This window comes from Mesocricetus auratus, unplaced genomic scaffold (assembly GCF_017639785.1).
Source record: "Mesocricetus auratus isolate SY011 unplaced genomic scaffold, BCM_Maur_2.0 Super-Scaffold_100010, whole genome shotgun sequence".
Classification (NCBI taxonomy): Eukaryota; Metazoa; Chordata; class Mammalia; order Rodentia; family Cricetidae; genus Mesocricetus; species Mesocricetus auratus.
In genome coordinates this window covers 82,837,720-82,854,571 of record NW_024429194.1, presented here as the reverse complement: position 1 = coordinate 82,854,571, position 16,852 = coordinate 82,837,720, and the positions used below count along the sequence as shown (strand labels likewise).

Below are 16,852 nucleotides of genomic sequence, written 5' to 3'. Positions count from 1 at the left end.
CCCTAGTGAGTTTTTTAAAGCACAGCTTGCACTACCTACTTGCCAAGCATTTCTTTACTTGCTACTTGGAACAGAATGATTTGTAGGGATAGCTAAAATAATGGGTGGTTGTCCTTAACAACCTGCTGACCTGTCATGTACATTTCTGTAAAATCTTGCTTGCTGGGTGCCCCCACCTTGTGGCTTAAGAGTATAAAGTAAGAATGCAGTGGGGTGGTGGTGGCGCATGCCTTTAATCCCAGCGCTCAGGAGGCAGAGGCAGGCAGATCTCTGTGAGTTCGAGGTCAGCCTGACCTTCAGAGTGAGTTCCAGGACAGCCAGGGCTGTTTCACTGAGAAACCCTGTCTTGGGGGGAACAAAAGTGTGGGAGGGTTGTATCCTGGAGTTCTGCTGCCCATGTACGAACTTCAAAGACAAATCATCCACCCTGCTTTAGTTGTATAGTATTGCCCACCATAATTATTTGTTCTATTAGCCCATCATGGGACACTCCAGAGCTAATAATTTGATTATGTGTGAGTCTTCAGAGCCAGTCTTATGGTGCTTCTTGCCTGGTGCAATGCTGTACCACTGAGTCAGCTTTAGCCTCTACCCACTTAATTCACTGTAAAAGTCACCATGTCCACTGAAGAATACCTAGGAAGTGCAATTTCAGCATTTGGGAGGCGGAGGCACGAGGATTAGGATTCAAGGTCATTCTTAAGGACATGGATTCCTCTACCTGCTGATTTCATAAAACAATAAAAACTCTCATAATTCCATCACCCAGTTAAAAATTTCTATGTGAGCCGGGCATTGGTGGCGCACGCCTTTAATCCCAGCACTTGGGAGGTAGAGGCAGGCGGATCTCTGTGAGTTCCAGGACAGCCTGGTCTACAGAGCGAGTTCCAGGACAACCTCCAAAGCCACAGAGAAACCCTGTCTCGAAAAACCAAAAAAAAAAAAAAAAAAAAAAATTTCAGTGTGTTCTTTTTGTTTCAACCTGCATCAATCTCGGTTGGTGAACATTATTTAAAGGTGTGTGACTGTTGTTTATGCTGCATTTGTTTAACTGTGTTACTCTGCCTGTCTAAAACACCTGGTGGTCCCAATAAAGAGCTGAATGACCAATAGCAAGGCAGGGGCAAGGATAGGATGGGCTGGCAGGCAGAGGATAAACAGAAGGAGACATGAGGGGAGGGAGAAGCAAGAGAACAAGGAAAGGAGGACTTCAGAGCCAGCCACTCAGTCAGCCATGGAGTAAGAAGGAAAGTAAGAAATACAGAAGAAAGATAAAAGCCTAGAGGGAAAAGGTAGACAGGATAATCTAAGAAAAGCTGACTAGAAACAAGCCAAACTAAGACCGGGCATTCATAACTAAGAATAAACCTCCATGAATGATCGTGGTGGGCCCCCCCCCCCAAGAGGAAAAAAAAAAAAAACCTTCTTTTTACAAATCTCTTTGCCTTTACCATAGCGGGCACACTGTGGTAAACCTGTAAAACGGCGTCCAGTGGTCTCTACCTTCTGGTGTCCATGCCTTGGGAGATCCCCTCTCCTTGAGTGTGATTTGGCACTACTGACTTCCTACAACTGAAGTACAGCAGAAATGATGGAGCCATCCTCCTGTCTCAGAGGGATCAGGAATTTAAAGTCATCCTCGGCTGCATATCATGTTTGAGACCAGCCTGAACTACACGAGAGCCTAACTCAACAAAACAAAACAAAAAAGGCTGGAGAGATGGATCAGGGATGGAGAGCACCTGTTCTTACACAGGACCTGGTTTTGGTTCCAGATACCCAGATGTCAGCTGGCAAGCTTGCAAGCCTCCCTAACTCCAGAGCCAGTGGATCCCTCTTCTGATCTCTGCAGGCTCCAGGCACGCATATAGTGACATGCATACACGCAGGCAACCATTCATGCATAAAATTAAATCTAATAACAGTCAAACGCAAGTAAACAATAGCAGAAATGGATTTTTTTTCCCTTCCTTTAAAGTCTGTCAGCTACTTTATACTTTTCGACTTTCGATGTACTGTCCTTTTGGGTTTAGTTGCACACAATCCACAGACCTTGCCTACGTATCCTGCCCCCCTAGCTGCTCGCTCGCCCGCACTGGCAACAGCGTCGGGGCACGGGAGAAACGTGCACGTACACGTGCACACGTGCGCTGTGCGCGCGCGCTTCCAAGTGCGCTGGCGCAAAAGCTGCGCGGGAAAACTTGCGCTGCAGAGTCGGAGCGTGGAGGTAGCTGTGGTGCCGATGACGGCTGCTCACCACCCCGCGTTTGGGAGAGATGAAGAAGCGGTGCTGCTCCTCGAGAGGACCCATCACCGGCATGATTCTCGCTGGCTGCTGCCCGTGTCTCCTCACGTCTGCCTGGCCTGCGCACTGGAGCTGCTGCCGGAGCCCGGCGTGTCGGTGCGACCTAAACCCTCCCCCGAAGACCTGGCTCGGCCATTTCCCTCACCCTCCCCAGCAAGCCAGCTTCTCTGAACCAGGCACACCTTTCCTGAAATGAAACCCAAACCGGACACACTTCCCCAAGACTCGCCCTTCTCCTGACTGCAGCGGCCATTGCTGCCCCCACCCTTGGTTTACCCTACAACCCACTCCCCCATCCCCTCCGCCCCGGTCGACCTTCCCTCAGCTGGCCATGCCTGTAGCCTGCTGTGTCTCTGTTGAGCTTGTCCCTTGGTGCAGTAAGTTTAGATGAGTCCAGGAACCCCTTACACCTCCAGAGCTCAGCGCTGCACACTCTCCCCTCCTTCCCCTTCCTATAGGGAGTGTGGCTGTCCCCATAGTTTAAATGGCTGCTGTGGTACCGTTCTGTGGTTATATTTGGAAATTACAGTTGTGTGAATTCAGAATGATCCTGCCTCGGTTGCCACTGAACATTTCTCTTCATTCACTCAAAGTTGGTGCGCAAGAAGCATGTGGTGTTCTGCTTCCAAGATGCTCTCGTGAGACACACCTCCTTGGTCACGCAGCTGGTAGCTCAGGACCACCGAGTCTGCATCCATTTTGTACGAGTGCTTTTTGGTGAGCTTCTAAGGGAAAACTGGCTTGAACTTTGCATGTGTCGCATGTTTTTCCCTTGGGGGACTTGGAAAGTTAAGACATTTTGTATTATTGTGGCAGTTTACTAGCAAGTTGTTTTATTATAATCATCGCAATATGGTCCCCTTTCTAAGCTACACAGATCGTTTCATGGTGACTGTCCTTATTAGATTCAAGAGGCTAGTGAAAGTGGAAAGATAAATGTGGGAAGCGGACAAACCCTCTTGTACGGTTGAGGACCAGGGGCCGGGAATGGAGTCGGCTGACCTTGGTTGTGTTCCTTCTCGCCTACCTTGGTTTCTCCCCGTGTAAAGTGAAGTGGTTCCTTCTTGTATATGATTACAGTGTCCAGTGGAATGAGTCCTTGTAGGGAGGATGCTTAACGTCACTGAGTGCTTCTCTCAATGCGTTGAGTCTTTCAACTGCTGACATAGACCTTTATGCGAGATAGGACGATCTTTGAAGAAAATAACAGCCAAAACTTTTTGCTCTTAGATGTGTCAGAGTCCAAAGCATACAGTTTATTTGCTGCACACACGGACTGTCAACTTTTAAAAGTTAGACTGGACGTTGAAAAGCCTAGGTGTTGCTGAGGACAGAATTTAGCAAGGGCATTACTTAAAACTGCTGGTTTTAGAATAATGCTTGCCTTTTTAGAACTGTTTATCTTGGAATAGCTCTGTTAATCAACCCTTTCTTGCCTCACTCTGCTCCAAGGACTGTTAAACAATGTGGAAGATGGGAGTTTAGCAGACCTCTGTATTGAAGGTAAGGTGTACCTACTGAAACTGTTGTACCTGCCATTCTAACTGGGGAGTATTAGCCTGAATTGCATCTCTGGTTGTTAAGGCTTTAGTGAAATGGCCCACTTCGAAACATAGGAGGGAACGCAACCAGTTTATAAGTAGTTTTTTTTCTTGAGCATCAACTCTTTGATAAATCCTGCATTAGGTATTAGGGATATGAAGATGACTAAGATATGGCCCCTCCCTTCTAAGAGTTTACAATCTGGAGAAGAGATTGACTGCTCAGTAAGTGGGTTGATGAGTGCCGCCAGGGCATGGATGATGTGCCGGGCAGAGTGGTGCATGCCTTTAATAACAACATTCTGCTGGTATTAAAGGCATGTGGAGTTCCAGTACAGCCAGGACTACATAGAGAGACTCTGTCTCAAAACAAAAAAAAAAAAAAAAAAAGGAAGGCGTGGTCAATGCTGGCTTTTTGTTTTTGTTTTTGTTTTTTCTTTTGAGCCATGTATGGTGGTTCATGCCTGTAATCCCAGCACTTAGTAGGTAGTCCCAAAGCCATTTAGTTCCAAATAAACACACAGAGGGTTATATTAATTATAAACTATTTGGTCAATAGCTTAGGCCTCTTATTGGCTAGTTCTCTCTTAATTATTAATCCGTTTCTCTTAAAATATGTATTGCCAGGAGGCTGTGACTTACCCGTAATGCTCTGGTATATTACTCCTCTGCATTCCTCTTCCCAGAATTCTCCTAGTGTGGTAGCCCCACCTGTACTTCCTGCCTGACTACTGGGCGATCAGCATTTATTCATCAACCAGTAAGAAAAACATATATTCACAGCATACAGAAGAACCTCCCTCATCAGGGAGAGGCAGAAGTATCAGTAATTCAAAGGTCATCTTTGGCTACCTACCAAGTTTAAAGCCAGCCTGAGCTATATAAGGACCTGTTTCAAACAAACAAACAATGGGGCTGGAGAAATGGCCTAGTGGTTTAGAACACATGCTGCTCTTGCAGAGGACCTGGGTTCAATTTCTAGCACCCACATGGTAGCTCACAACCATCCATAATTCCATTCCAGGGAGTCCAGTGCCCCCCTCTAGCCTCTGTAGGCACTAGCCATGTGTTATTATTAGTTATTGCTGTAAAGAGGCACCGCGACCATGGCAACTCTTATAAAGGAAAACATTTAATTGGGGAGGCTCACTTACGATTCAGACGTTCAGTCCATTATCATCGTGGCGGGAGCATGGCAGCGTGCAGGCAGACGCGGTGCTGGGGAAGTAGCTGAGAGTCCTACGTCTTGCAGGCAACCGGAAATCGTCTGAGACACTGGGCAATATCTTGAACATAGGAAATCTCACAGCCCCCCCCACAGTGACACACTTCTTCTAATAAGGCTATATACTTAAGCCAAACAAAGCTACACTCCCTAATAATGCCACTCCCTATGAGCTTATGGGGGCCAATTACATTCAAACTACCACAGCGTGCATGTGGTACAGATTATATACAAGCAGTAAAACATTCATAAACATTGAAAAAACAAACCTCAAACCAAATAGTAAAACAGTTCAGCAACCAAACATTTTTTTGGTTTATTTTAAAACATTTTCCCAAGACAGGGTTTTTTTTTCTGTGTAGCTGTGGAGCCTCTCCTGGTACTTGCTCTGTAGGCCAGGCTGAACTCGAACTCACTGAGGTTCTGCTTCTGCCTCCCGAGTGCTGGGATTAAAGGCGTGCGCCACCACTGCCCAGCTGCAACAGAACTTTTTTTCCCCAAAATTTGCAGCTCATATAAATGTCTTTAAAATTTTTTAAATTTGAATTTTAGTTTTAAAACTTTATTTACTTGTGTGTATGTGTGTGTGTCATATATGCTTCCAGGAGCTATAGTTAGAGACTTCTAAAGGAACAGACTTACTGAATGAATCTGTCTACCTCTATAATTCTATTTATCTATCTATCATCTGTTTATCTATCTATCTATCTATCTATCTATCTATCTATCTATCTATCATCTGTCTGTCTGTCTGCCTGCCTGCCTGCCTACCTACCTACCTACCTATCGGGAAAGAGGATTATTAAAGTGTCTTACAGGCTGGAATCCAGCCTGTCCAACAATGACTGTCTACCAGATGGTCCAAGAATCTAATAGTTGTTCAGTCCATGAGGCTGCGTGTCTCATCGGGGTTCCAGAATCCTGAAGGAATCGATTTGCCAGTAAGAGCAAGCAAGCAGAGAGGGCTTCCCCTTTCCATGTCCTTTCCATAGGCTGCCAGAACAAGATGTGGCCCAGATTAAAGATAGATCTTGTGCCTCAAACGATCTGAATTCCGGATTACAAGTGGATCTTCCCACTTCAGATGAATTAATTAGGAAAAAAAAATCCCTCATTGGTGTGCCCATTCACTTATGTTCTAGCTAATTCCAGATGTAGTCAGGCTGACAACCAAGAATAGTCATCGCAGATGGCAGGGTACTGGGGTGTAAAGATTCTCGCCGAGAGTGAGAATTGTACCAGTTAGGCCAGAAACCATCTCAGCTGTTTGAATAGAAAAACAAAACCAACAAAAAAACCTTGAGAGAGTTTTTAAGTAGGTAACTGAAGACAAAAGGTTTTCTTAGAGGTAGTTAAAACAGAAAGTAGCTTACAATCCTGGGGCTGCATCTATGAATGGAAGAGGTTAGACTTGTCCTGTGTATGACACAGTATCTTACTGAGATACTGCGGAGCCTGGAGTTTGTCTGGGACCCAAGTCTGAGAAAGGAAGGAGCTGACTGGAAGTACCTATCACTAAGTGAATTCTAGGGAAGAAGGGTGCATAGAATTCAGTCCTGTTGTAGAAAGGCATTGTTCTGGGTAAGATAAGGGAGTCCTAGAGAAATACTCTTCGGTGTAGGAAGCAGACGGCGAACAAATAAAAACTAGAGGAGGCAGAGGGGAAATGCCAACTCCTTCTACTGCCTATTATTGGCAGATCTTAATTCAGCCTCAGTATCCCCAAATAACATCCAAAAGGGTAGAAGACCATACATCATGGGCTGGATTATGTCACTCCTCCAACCCCCAAATTCATATGTTGAAGCCCAAATTCCCAAGACCTCCCGTCTATTTGGAGATGGAGCCTTCTAAGAGCCGAGTTAAAAATAAGGAGGGTGGGTGGGGTCCTAATCTCATCTGACGGGTGTCTTTATAAGGAGGAAGGGGAGGGCACAGAGAGGCACTTAGTATGCACTTGTACAAAGAAGAGGCTTTGGGAGGACACAGAAGGAGGCGTGCATCCCAAAGAGGTCAAATAGTGGGTTTCCAGCCTCCGAAAACCGTAAGAAAACGAACTCTGGTTGTCTGACTTACCCCATCTGTCCTATTTCGGTTACGGAATTCCCAGGTAGCTAGTACAGGATGTAAACATTCTGCAAGTGTGCTGTGAGGTTCGACGGTGAGAGGAGTGTTTCCTGCTTTCCCCTCTGATCCCTGACCAGTGCGTTCTGTGGTGCTTTATACCTCGTGAAAGAAAGGAGCTCACCCCTTTAGAGTGGCCACTGACAAATGGGGCTGTAGCTGAGTCTTTATAGGTCGTTCCATGTTGTTAGTAGGTTCCAGGTGGTGGAATATAGGACCAGATTAGTGATTTCGTGGGCCGGAGCCCCTTTCTGTATTTCCGCTGCTGTGAAATGAGCTCCTTGGTGAAGGTGAGGCCATGTGGCCAGGTAAACCCATGTTCAGGATATGTGTGTTCCCGTAGGGACAAACCTGTGCCCTTCCATTAATAATCCACCCAATACCATGCGGCTGGTCCCTTCAGGGAAGAGTGCCACGGTGTGAATTTAGTGTTGGTCTCTGTTGTTGGTGGATTAGGCATTCAGGAGGAAAAGTCCACATTGAGTCCATCCATACACAGCCTCGAAGTTTGCCCCCACAGCCACGGTATAAATGTGTCTATTAAAGGAACCCTGGGAGGTTCCGCAAGGAGGAGGATGGACGACCACCATTACAGTGATTCACTGTTAGCCGGTGCCAGTATATCTTGCAGAACCATTATCAGACCCCTAAGAACTTCTCTGGGCCACTAGAGGAAAACTAAATAGTGCTAGGAGGACCTAATGCTTTTTCCTGGTCCTTGCTTGCTTCCTTGCTTGCTTCCTGTAAATCTACATTGCAGTTTTTCTGACCAGTTTATACTTCTCAAAAGTGCTAGCAGAAACAGCTCAGTGTGTAGCAATGTAGACTCGTGGTTGAGAGATATGTTAATAACTGGCACAGGAACTCAACTTATAATTATCTTTTCTTAGATATAAAGGAGAAAAGCAGTTAATACAAAGTAGTTTTCAGCCCTGGCTTCACAACAGATTTACTAAGAGACTTCAGCAATGTACTCACATTTTATATTAAGAAAAATGTTTTTCTGGGGGCCGGTGACATGACCCAGAGAGTAAGGACAGGTTCTGTCAAAGCCTGAGACCTGAGTTCAAGTCCTAGAACTCACATAATGGAGGAAGAGAACTGAATCCTAAATATTGACCTACACACACACCTACACACCCGCACACACCTACACACCCACACACACCTACATACACACACCTACACACCCACACACACCTACACACCCACACACACCTACATACACCTACATACACGCACCTACATATACACACACCTACACACACCTACATACACACACACCTACATACACACACACCTACATACACACATCTACATACACACACCTACATACACACACCTACATACACACACCTACACACACCTACATACACACACCTACATATACACACACCTACACATACCTACATACACACACACCTACATACACACACCTACACACCCACACACACCTACACACCCACACACACCTACATACACCTACATACACGCACCTACATATACACACACCTACACACACCTACATACACACACCTACATACACACACACCTACATACACACACATCTACATACACACACCTACATACACACACCTACATACACACACCTACACACACCTACATACACACACCTACACACACCTACATACACACACCTACATATACACACACCTACACATACCTACATACACACACACACCTACATACACACACACACCTACACATACCTACATACACACACACCTACATACACACACACACACCTACACACACCTACATACACACACACAATAAAATGTTTTAAAATGCAAAATATATAAATAGTAAGTATATGTAAGTATATAAGGAATTTTAAATAAAAATTTTTATATACATATATATGCTTACATTTGTTTACATTTAAGAATTTTTCACAAAAGTACTTGGGCCAGTTTGGTGGTACATTTCCATAATCCCAGAATTTGGGGAGGTAGAGACAGGAGGAACAAGGGTTCAAGATTAAACTTGGCTACATTCTCAGTTCAAGGCCAGCTTGAACTACATCAGACCTTGTCTCAAAGCAAACAATAGATAAATGAAAAATATAGATACTTAGGGTTTTTTGTAGAGACTCTTATTTGATGGTCTGGAATGAAACTTGGATCCTAGTGCGTTTCTTCTTTTTGTTTTGGTGGTTGAACCCAGGATATCACACACGGTAAGTGGGCATTCTACCACAGCCATGGCCTCAGTTCCATATTAGTAGGTTTATTTATTTTATTTTTATTTTTATTATTTTTTTTCGAGACAGGGTTTCTCTGTGTTGCTTTGGAGCCTATCCTGGTACTCTCTGTAGACCAGGCTGACCTCGAACTCTCAGAGATCCACCTGCCTCTGCCTCCTGAGTGCTGGGACCAAAGGCATGCGCCACCAGCTCTTGGCCATATTAGTGTGTTTTTAAAAGCCTAGGTGATCCTAGCGTGTAGCCTCAGTCAGGAACTGCTAATACACACGTCCTTTAATGATAGAGATAGAAAAACTGACACCATTTGCAACAAGCAAATTACTGTCATTCCCTTAACTTGAGTAAATGGGCTGTGACAGCGGGATTATGGGTGCATGGTTGTCTCCTGGTTTGCAATGCCGTTGTGTCTCTTCAGTCCTGGTCCAGCTCACCGCCCAGCTGAAGCTGGGGCAGATCATCCATTGCCTAGTGAACGAGTGCTACAGAAAGGTGAGTCCAGAGCTGTGGGTTCTTGGGACCCTCCTCAGATTCTGTGGGAGCTAAGTCAGTCCTCTGAGTAGGTGTGGAAACTGAACTCTAGAGACTTGCCGAGGTCCCGCAGCTGGTGGCAGAGCCAGGGACTGGCCCTGAGCCTTCTGGTCCTGCTCTAGTACACCGAACAGCTCCCCTCCTCTTTCAGCATCCCCAATTCTGCAGCTGTGCAGTGAAGCCTCATCTGGCTGTAGAGTCATCCCATAGCCCATTCTTGGCATCTTTCTAAATACAGTGCACAATTCTTTGATGAATTTATCAGGGAAATAGATCCTGTGTCTGAGTTCAGTATTTTCACTTGGCTTTGAGTTGTATGCAGGACTTGGTATCGGTATCTGAAGCAAATCTTGTACAAGTATGTATAATGTACTTCCTTTATTAGGTTAACCACTAAACAGACAGTTAAACTATATCTTTTGTATTATGCCTAAGACTGAGGGTTAATATCAGAATTACCTTTTTTAAAGGATGAGATCTCACCATGTAGCCTTGGCTGGCCTGAAACATGATATGTAGATTAGGCTTGGCCTTGAGTTCATGCAGATCTGCCTACCTCTGCCTCCTGAATGTGGGTTCAAAGGTGCATACCACTATATCCACCCTGAGTCACTGTTTTTTTCCTCTTTGAGACAGGGTTTCTTTGTGTAGCTTTGTAGACCAGGCTGGCCTTGATCTCAGAGATCTCACACATCTGCCTCCTGAGTGCTGGGATTAAAGGCGTGAGTTGCCATGCCTGGCCCATGCGCAATATCTTACCCAGTCTCATCAACAAACGCAGGAGAGTGCTGCTGCTATTGCTTTCTACCAGAAGAGTCTATGCAGTAGAAAAGGTTACTTACTCTCCCTGTAAAGCACAAAACATAGCACTTGCCACATACAGCGTGATCAATAAAAACTGAGCATGATGGTAATTCCTAGTCACAGCTATAGAGAGAGTTTGGGCTAGCATGGGCAACGTGAGATCTCAAAAAACAAAATAGTAAAGGTTCATGTCTATCATAAGGTCAGTAAAATAAAAATGGTTACTCAAGTCATATGACATTCATTCATTATGCTGGGGATGTACATAGTTCAGTGGCATAGTGAGGTCCTATGTCCAATCCCCAGTACTATATCCACAAAAAAGCTAATTGAATGTTCAGTAACAGTAGCTAAAACATGTATGTATATACATTTAGAGTCAGTGTTTTATCTCTATGAGGCTTGCAACTTTTATCCTCCAGTTTCTAGTTCTAAAGGAGGCAGAAATACTTACCTATTTACATATTTTGCATTTTAAAACATTTTATTAGTGTGTGTGTGTGTGTGTAGATTGAGTCCATGACCTCAAGCATCCTAGACAAGTGTTCAACTACCACACTACATGCCCAGCCAGATGATGTTAATACTAGTAAAGTTTAACAAGCGTGTACTAAGTTAGGGACTGGGAACTGGGAGAGGAATTTGACTTGGTCCTTTCCTCCAGGAACTCCCGTTGAATGGAGGAGATGGGGGACTTAGCTAAAGCTAATGAGAGACAAGCATAACAGGCACTAACTTGGGTAGGACATTATCGTCCTTGGGAAGTTAGTCTTGATTCCGGCAGCATGTGTTCACTTCCTGTAGCTGTGTAGCATGTCCTCCATGGGAGGCAGCCTGGCCACCATGACTCTTCTGGGCAAGCTGGTGGATGCCATCCCTGGTTTGGCAGATGAACTCGTATCGGAGCACGGTAAGTTTCCTGTGGAGGGGGTGGCTCCTACCCTTTACATGCCTATTTCCTGTGTGTGCACACTTGGGAAGGGGTTGCTTTCCTCACATACTCTTTAGGTTTTTTTTTCATTTGCAGAATGTGCTCCACATTGGGTAGTTTGAAAAAAGCCAGTTTCTCAACTGGCTTGGACTTTTTTTTTTTTTTTTTGAGACGGTCCAACCTGGCTTGGATTTTTTTTTTTTTGAGACAGGGTCCAACCTGGCCTCAAACTCAGTTTTCCCTTGGTCTCCTGAGTACTGGAATTAGAGGTGTGCACTACAAATGAGCTAAGGGCTTATCATGACCTTCCTTTCAGGTAGAAAGATAAATTAATTCCGGGGCATAGAAGCACTTTTAGGCTTTATTTATTTAAATAATTTAGTTTATTTAGTTTGTGAGGGTGTACATGTGTGTGTAGGTATGTACATGTCACAAGAGTTTGTGGAGTTCAGAGATCAAGGCTTGGGAGTCATTTTCTTCTGTCACCTTGTAGGATCCGGAGATCAAGCTTAGGTCATCGGGTTGTCAGACAAGCCCCTCTACCCACTACTCACAGACCCAGAAGCACTTAAAAAAATCAGTGACATGCAAATCTATATCTCCCAGAGGGTTACCTTCAAGTTTTGACTTTCTCTTTTGGTTGTGCATTTAGGAAATTTTTTTGTAGGGAATTTGGAAAATCATTATTACTAACTGAAGGCCCATAGCGTGTCATATCACCTGGAGCTGGACTTATAAGGTGGTGTGAGCCCCTTGATATGGGTGCTGGGACCTGAACTCAGTAAGTGCAGTAAAGAGCAGTAAGTGCTCTTTAACTCTGAGCCCCTAGTATATGGTCACTGATAATAAGATGTCTTGTTTGTGGCTGGAGAGATGGCTTAATGATTAGGAAGACTGAAGCTGAGTTCCTAGTACCCATGTCGGGCAGCACACAAACTGCCTGTGGCTCTGGATCTGACACCCTCTTCTGCCTTCTTTGGGTGCCTGCCATCAGCATTCACATTCACAAACCCAGCCACCTACCCAACATTACAATCAAACTTAAAAGATGTCTTCTTGCTTTCTGGACAGGCAACCTGATGGAACATCTGTTGAGAGGCTTGGTGTACCCCAACGAGGGGGTGCAAGCTTCCATCTGCTACCTCTACGGGAAGCTCTACTCCTCTCCAACGGCGGCGGAGATGCTTTCAGGCCATTTCCGGGAGAGGCTGTGTCCTCTCTTCCTTTCTACCCTGGACGATGCCCAGACAAAGGACCTGCAGTTCAACTGTCTGGGTAAGACAATGGTGGAGAGCAAAGGAAGAAGCTCTTGAGTTTGAGGACTTACACGACGTTGGTTGTTGCAGGTGGAGTGGAGGTTTGCTGCATTGGAGAGGGCAGAAAGCAAGTTTGGGAGAGATTCGTAGAGTGAGAGATGCCTAGATTTGGTGTGGCATTTTAAGATTGTTGTCTCTGAGAGAAAACGATGAAGGAAAATAGAGGTGCTTGTTTGTTTGTTTTTGTTTTTTGCTTTGAGACTTTGCTGCCTGAAATTGTTGCCAAAGTTAATTGTTATATTCCACAGCTTTCATCTCCTATAGAGTCACTTTCCTAGTCAGAAAAGTCCTCTGTGTCTTCTGTGGCCTCCAGGGTAAAGTTCAGGTTTCCCTGCTTGTTATATAGGCTTCCTCTTCCTCCTCCTTCATTTGGAGCAGTGTCTCAGTGTGTAGCCTAGGCTGGCCTTCAGCCCTGCCCTCCAGGCTTGTGGCACCATGCCTGGCTGTTTGAGGATTTTAGGACAGCCTCCAGGTCTCTTGTCCTGCTCCTTGCATGAGCGCACATGGCCGGGTGGATGCTTCTGAGCACTGAGCTGTCTGTTTTACTGTATTTGTTGGTACCAGGGACTGTGCTCAACCCCAGCTCCAGTTTTCATTTTTCAGACAGTGTGGATGACACCGTGCTGGTGACTGAGTGAGGGCTGGTTTCAGAGCAGAAGCTACAGGGAAAAACATGATCTATTGTGACAACAGCATCTTTTCACAGTCTGTGCCAAGAGCTGTTAGGAACAGCCCAGCCACTCAGTGAGCATTAATTCCAAGCCAGGTTGGATGCTGGGCTCTTAGGTCACAAAGATGGTCTGACCCAGCCTCTATCCTGTAGCAACTCACAGGTCAAATCGAGGACAGACATGGATGGTTAGAATGCAATGTGGTACCCTGACATAGAGATGCAAAGAGGATGAGGGGATCACAGGACAAGAGAGACGTCCTACAGGGAAAGATGCTTAGACTGAGGCCTGAGTGTGTGGGGGAATTGGAGGGAGGGTGAGGGTGTACACGCATAACATGGGCAAAAGCACCGAACATGAAGCAGCCTGAATGGATACCTTGTGACACGGCAGAGTTGGAGTCAGAAAATATTAGCATTAAGAGGGGAATTAAGTTGAGATCCTGAGATTGCTCAGGGGTTAAGAGCACTGGCTGCTCTTCCAGAGGACCCGGGTTCAAATCCCAGCACCCACATGGTGGATCACAACCATCTGTAATGAGATCTGGCCTGGAGGCATATCAATAAAATATACTTAAAAAAAAAAGTTGAGATCCTGGTCAGTCCCAGAGCTGGCCTAGGTAAAGAAGAGGGAAATGTCAGCTGATGATACATTTTAAATTCTCTCTCTTCTCTGGAGCCCTTATCTCCAAACAGGCACACAGTTGTATTCTCATTTAAAAAAATTTTTAGATGTATTTATTTTTATTTTATGTGTATGGGTATTTTGCTTCTCTGTATGTTCAGGTACCACATGCATAAAGTACCGCAGAGAGCAGAAGAGGGACTCAGACCCCCTTGCACAGGAGTCATAGATGGCCACTGTGGGCGGTACCGTCTCTGAGTAGGCGGGCCTGGAGTCATAGATGGCCACTGTGGGCGGTACCATCTCTGAGTAGGCGGGCCTGGAGTCATAGATGGCCACTGTGGGCGGTACCGCCTCTGGGTAGGCGGGCCTGGAGTCATAGATGGCCACTGTGGGCGGTACCGCCTCTGGGTAGGCGGGCCTGGAGTCATAGATGGCCACTGTGGGCGGTACCGCCTCTGGGTAGGCGGGCCTGGAGTCATAGATGGCCACTGTGGGCGGTACCGCCTCTGGGTAGGCGGGCCTGGAGTCATAGATGGCCACTGTGGGCGGTACCGCCTCTGGGTAGGCGGGCCTGGGCTGTAGGAGAAAGCAAGCTGAGCAAACCCTGCAAAGCAAGCAGGAATCCTACTGGGTTCCTAACTCTGGTTCTGCTTGAGTTCCTGCCCTGACTTCCTCAGTGGTGGATCCTGACATGGACGTGTTTGCTCGGTTTCATCACAGCAACAGGAAACCAGACCTGGACACAGTTGGATCCCCCAGACTAGATTCTCAGGTGTTTGTGAGAGAAAGCTGGGTGACAAACTGATGCCTAAGCATTCAAACCATGCTCCATATATACAGCAACCCGAAGAAGTCTCTTAGGATATCTGAGAGGCCACTCCTGGGGGAACTCTGGTGTCCTTCTGACCGTACTCAACCCTCTGCATCCTAGGTTTGCTAAGGCAGTTGCTGAGGTATGATCTCTTTGTGTCCATGATCATGAACAAGTCTGTGCCGGTGGAGAGTGCCGAGAGTGTTGAGCGGCCATCAAGAGAGACCTCGCTGCCTCTGGTGCTCAAAAAGGTAGCGGTGGGCCAGGGATGGTAGCTCAGTTGTAGAGGATGTGCTTAGCATGTGAGGCAGGAGGGTCAGGAATGCAAGATTATCTAGGCCTCATGGGATCCTGACTCAAAACAACAATAGCAACAACAAAAAAACAAAAAAAAACTAAAACTAAAAAGCCTCCTTCAGAACAAACAAGTTTTGATGAGACAATTTAGTTATGGGAGGACCTCTAAATTTACAGTTGCCTGACCTAAATTCCCACAGTGGCTCTGCCTCTTCTCATCTATATGACCTGGAGTTTGATGATCTGTTGAGAAGACTGATTGGACTGGGTGTTTAGTCAATGGCTTCTTACACTGAAAGACTACAAAACAAAATTAAAAAGGGAAAAGTTACATGCGGTGAGGTCTGAGAGAAACCGGACAGAGGTTTCTAGAGTCCTCTCAAGGGGGCTGTATCTCTTCCCACAGTTCATTGTGAAAACTGATGGGAAAGGTTGCCTGCTGAGGGAGGTTTTCGTGTTCTAGAGTTTTGCTGGAGCAGGGTGGTCTCGAAGATTCCTTTGCCTCCATAGCCTAAATTTCTGGGCCCCCGGAAGGACAGCAGGCACTCAGCAGACGCATCCTTTATTCACATAGTTTAGTCATTGCTACTCTCGTTGGTTCTGGTAAGAGTAGGGACCCTCTGAAAAATCCCAAATTCCAAACCCAGCCAAAGTTCAGTTTTGTAGATGGGTCTCTCCAAGAGCAATAGCTTTAGGCTTGTTACGTCGACTGTTTTTGACATGCTCAGAAAAGCAGAGACCACAGTGGTAGATGCCCAAGCCAGATAAGAGCTTTTGCTAGTGAATCTGGGCTTATGAGTGGGTGATCCTTTTAGAATGGTCACTGGTGGAGTTCCCGTTGTGTTCTTCATTCTGTCGTTCACCTGTGTTAGTCACAGACCCCTTTCCATGATCTATAATGTTCTCTTTTTGCCTGGTATTGTGACATGGAAGCCATGATGATTTGGGCTTCTGCCCTGAGATGCTTAGGTTGGGTCTCCTAGTCTTCTTGGTGATGTGACTGGGGTGCTTTTTGCTCTGTTTCTCCAGTTTCTCCTCTCCAGAGACGAGACCCTGCAGGTGGCCAGCTCCCACTGTATAACTGCAGTGCTGGTCCACTCCCCTGCAAAGCATGCTGCTGCCTTCATTCATGCTGACATCCCAGGTATGGGACCCGCTAATCTTCTTCCTTGGGGACTCCCGAATTCTGACCAGAGCCCTGAGGTCACAGATCCTCTGACACCTCACCCTGGAGGGACAGGGCAGGCCTGAGGTCAGCTGTATGTGAAGTAGACTTCCTAGTATCTGTTGGACTTGAGCAGTTTGCTACTGATGTTTGTGAGTCATTTGGCCTTCGGAGAGTGGCAGAAAGACCCGAGACAAGGAAGGCAAATATTTGTGTAGGAACCTTGAGGAGCCAGGGAATAATAAGCCTTGTGATTATTGCAGATGTCAAACATGTTGGT

General features: G+C 45.9%; 1 protein-coding gene across 2 annotated transcripts in view; it reads left to right on the top strand.

The window, feature by feature from the left end:
- The first annotated feature begins 2,183 nt into the window (after nucleotides 1–2,183).
- The window catches only part of Mei1 (meiotic double-stranded break formation protein 1), a 59,845-nt gene continuing 45,176 nt past the window's right edge, over nucleotides 2,184–16,852 (top strand). The window contains exons 1-8 of one of the 2 annotated variants that reach the window (XM_040752729.1): nucleotides 2,184–2,401; nucleotides 2,899–3,022; nucleotides 3,758–3,808; nucleotides 9,838–9,911; nucleotides 11,559–11,664; nucleotides 12,757–12,960; nucleotides 15,231–15,361; nucleotides 16,437–16,551. In XM_040752729.1, coding sequence (XP_040608663.1) covers nucleotides 2,243–2,401; nucleotides 2,899–3,022; nucleotides 3,758–3,808; nucleotides 9,838–9,911; nucleotides 11,559–11,664; nucleotides 12,757–12,960; nucleotides 15,231–15,361; nucleotides 16,437–16,551 — 964 coding nt within the window. In that variant the 5' untranslated portion in view covers nucleotides 2,184–2,242. Of the gene's footprint in view, nucleotides 2,402–2,898; nucleotides 3,023–3,757; nucleotides 3,809–9,837; nucleotides 9,912–11,558; nucleotides 11,665–12,756; nucleotides 12,961–15,230; nucleotides 15,362–16,436; nucleotides 16,552–16,852 lie in introns of those variants that run through there. The other variant, XM_040752730.1, reaches the window with a different exon arrangement.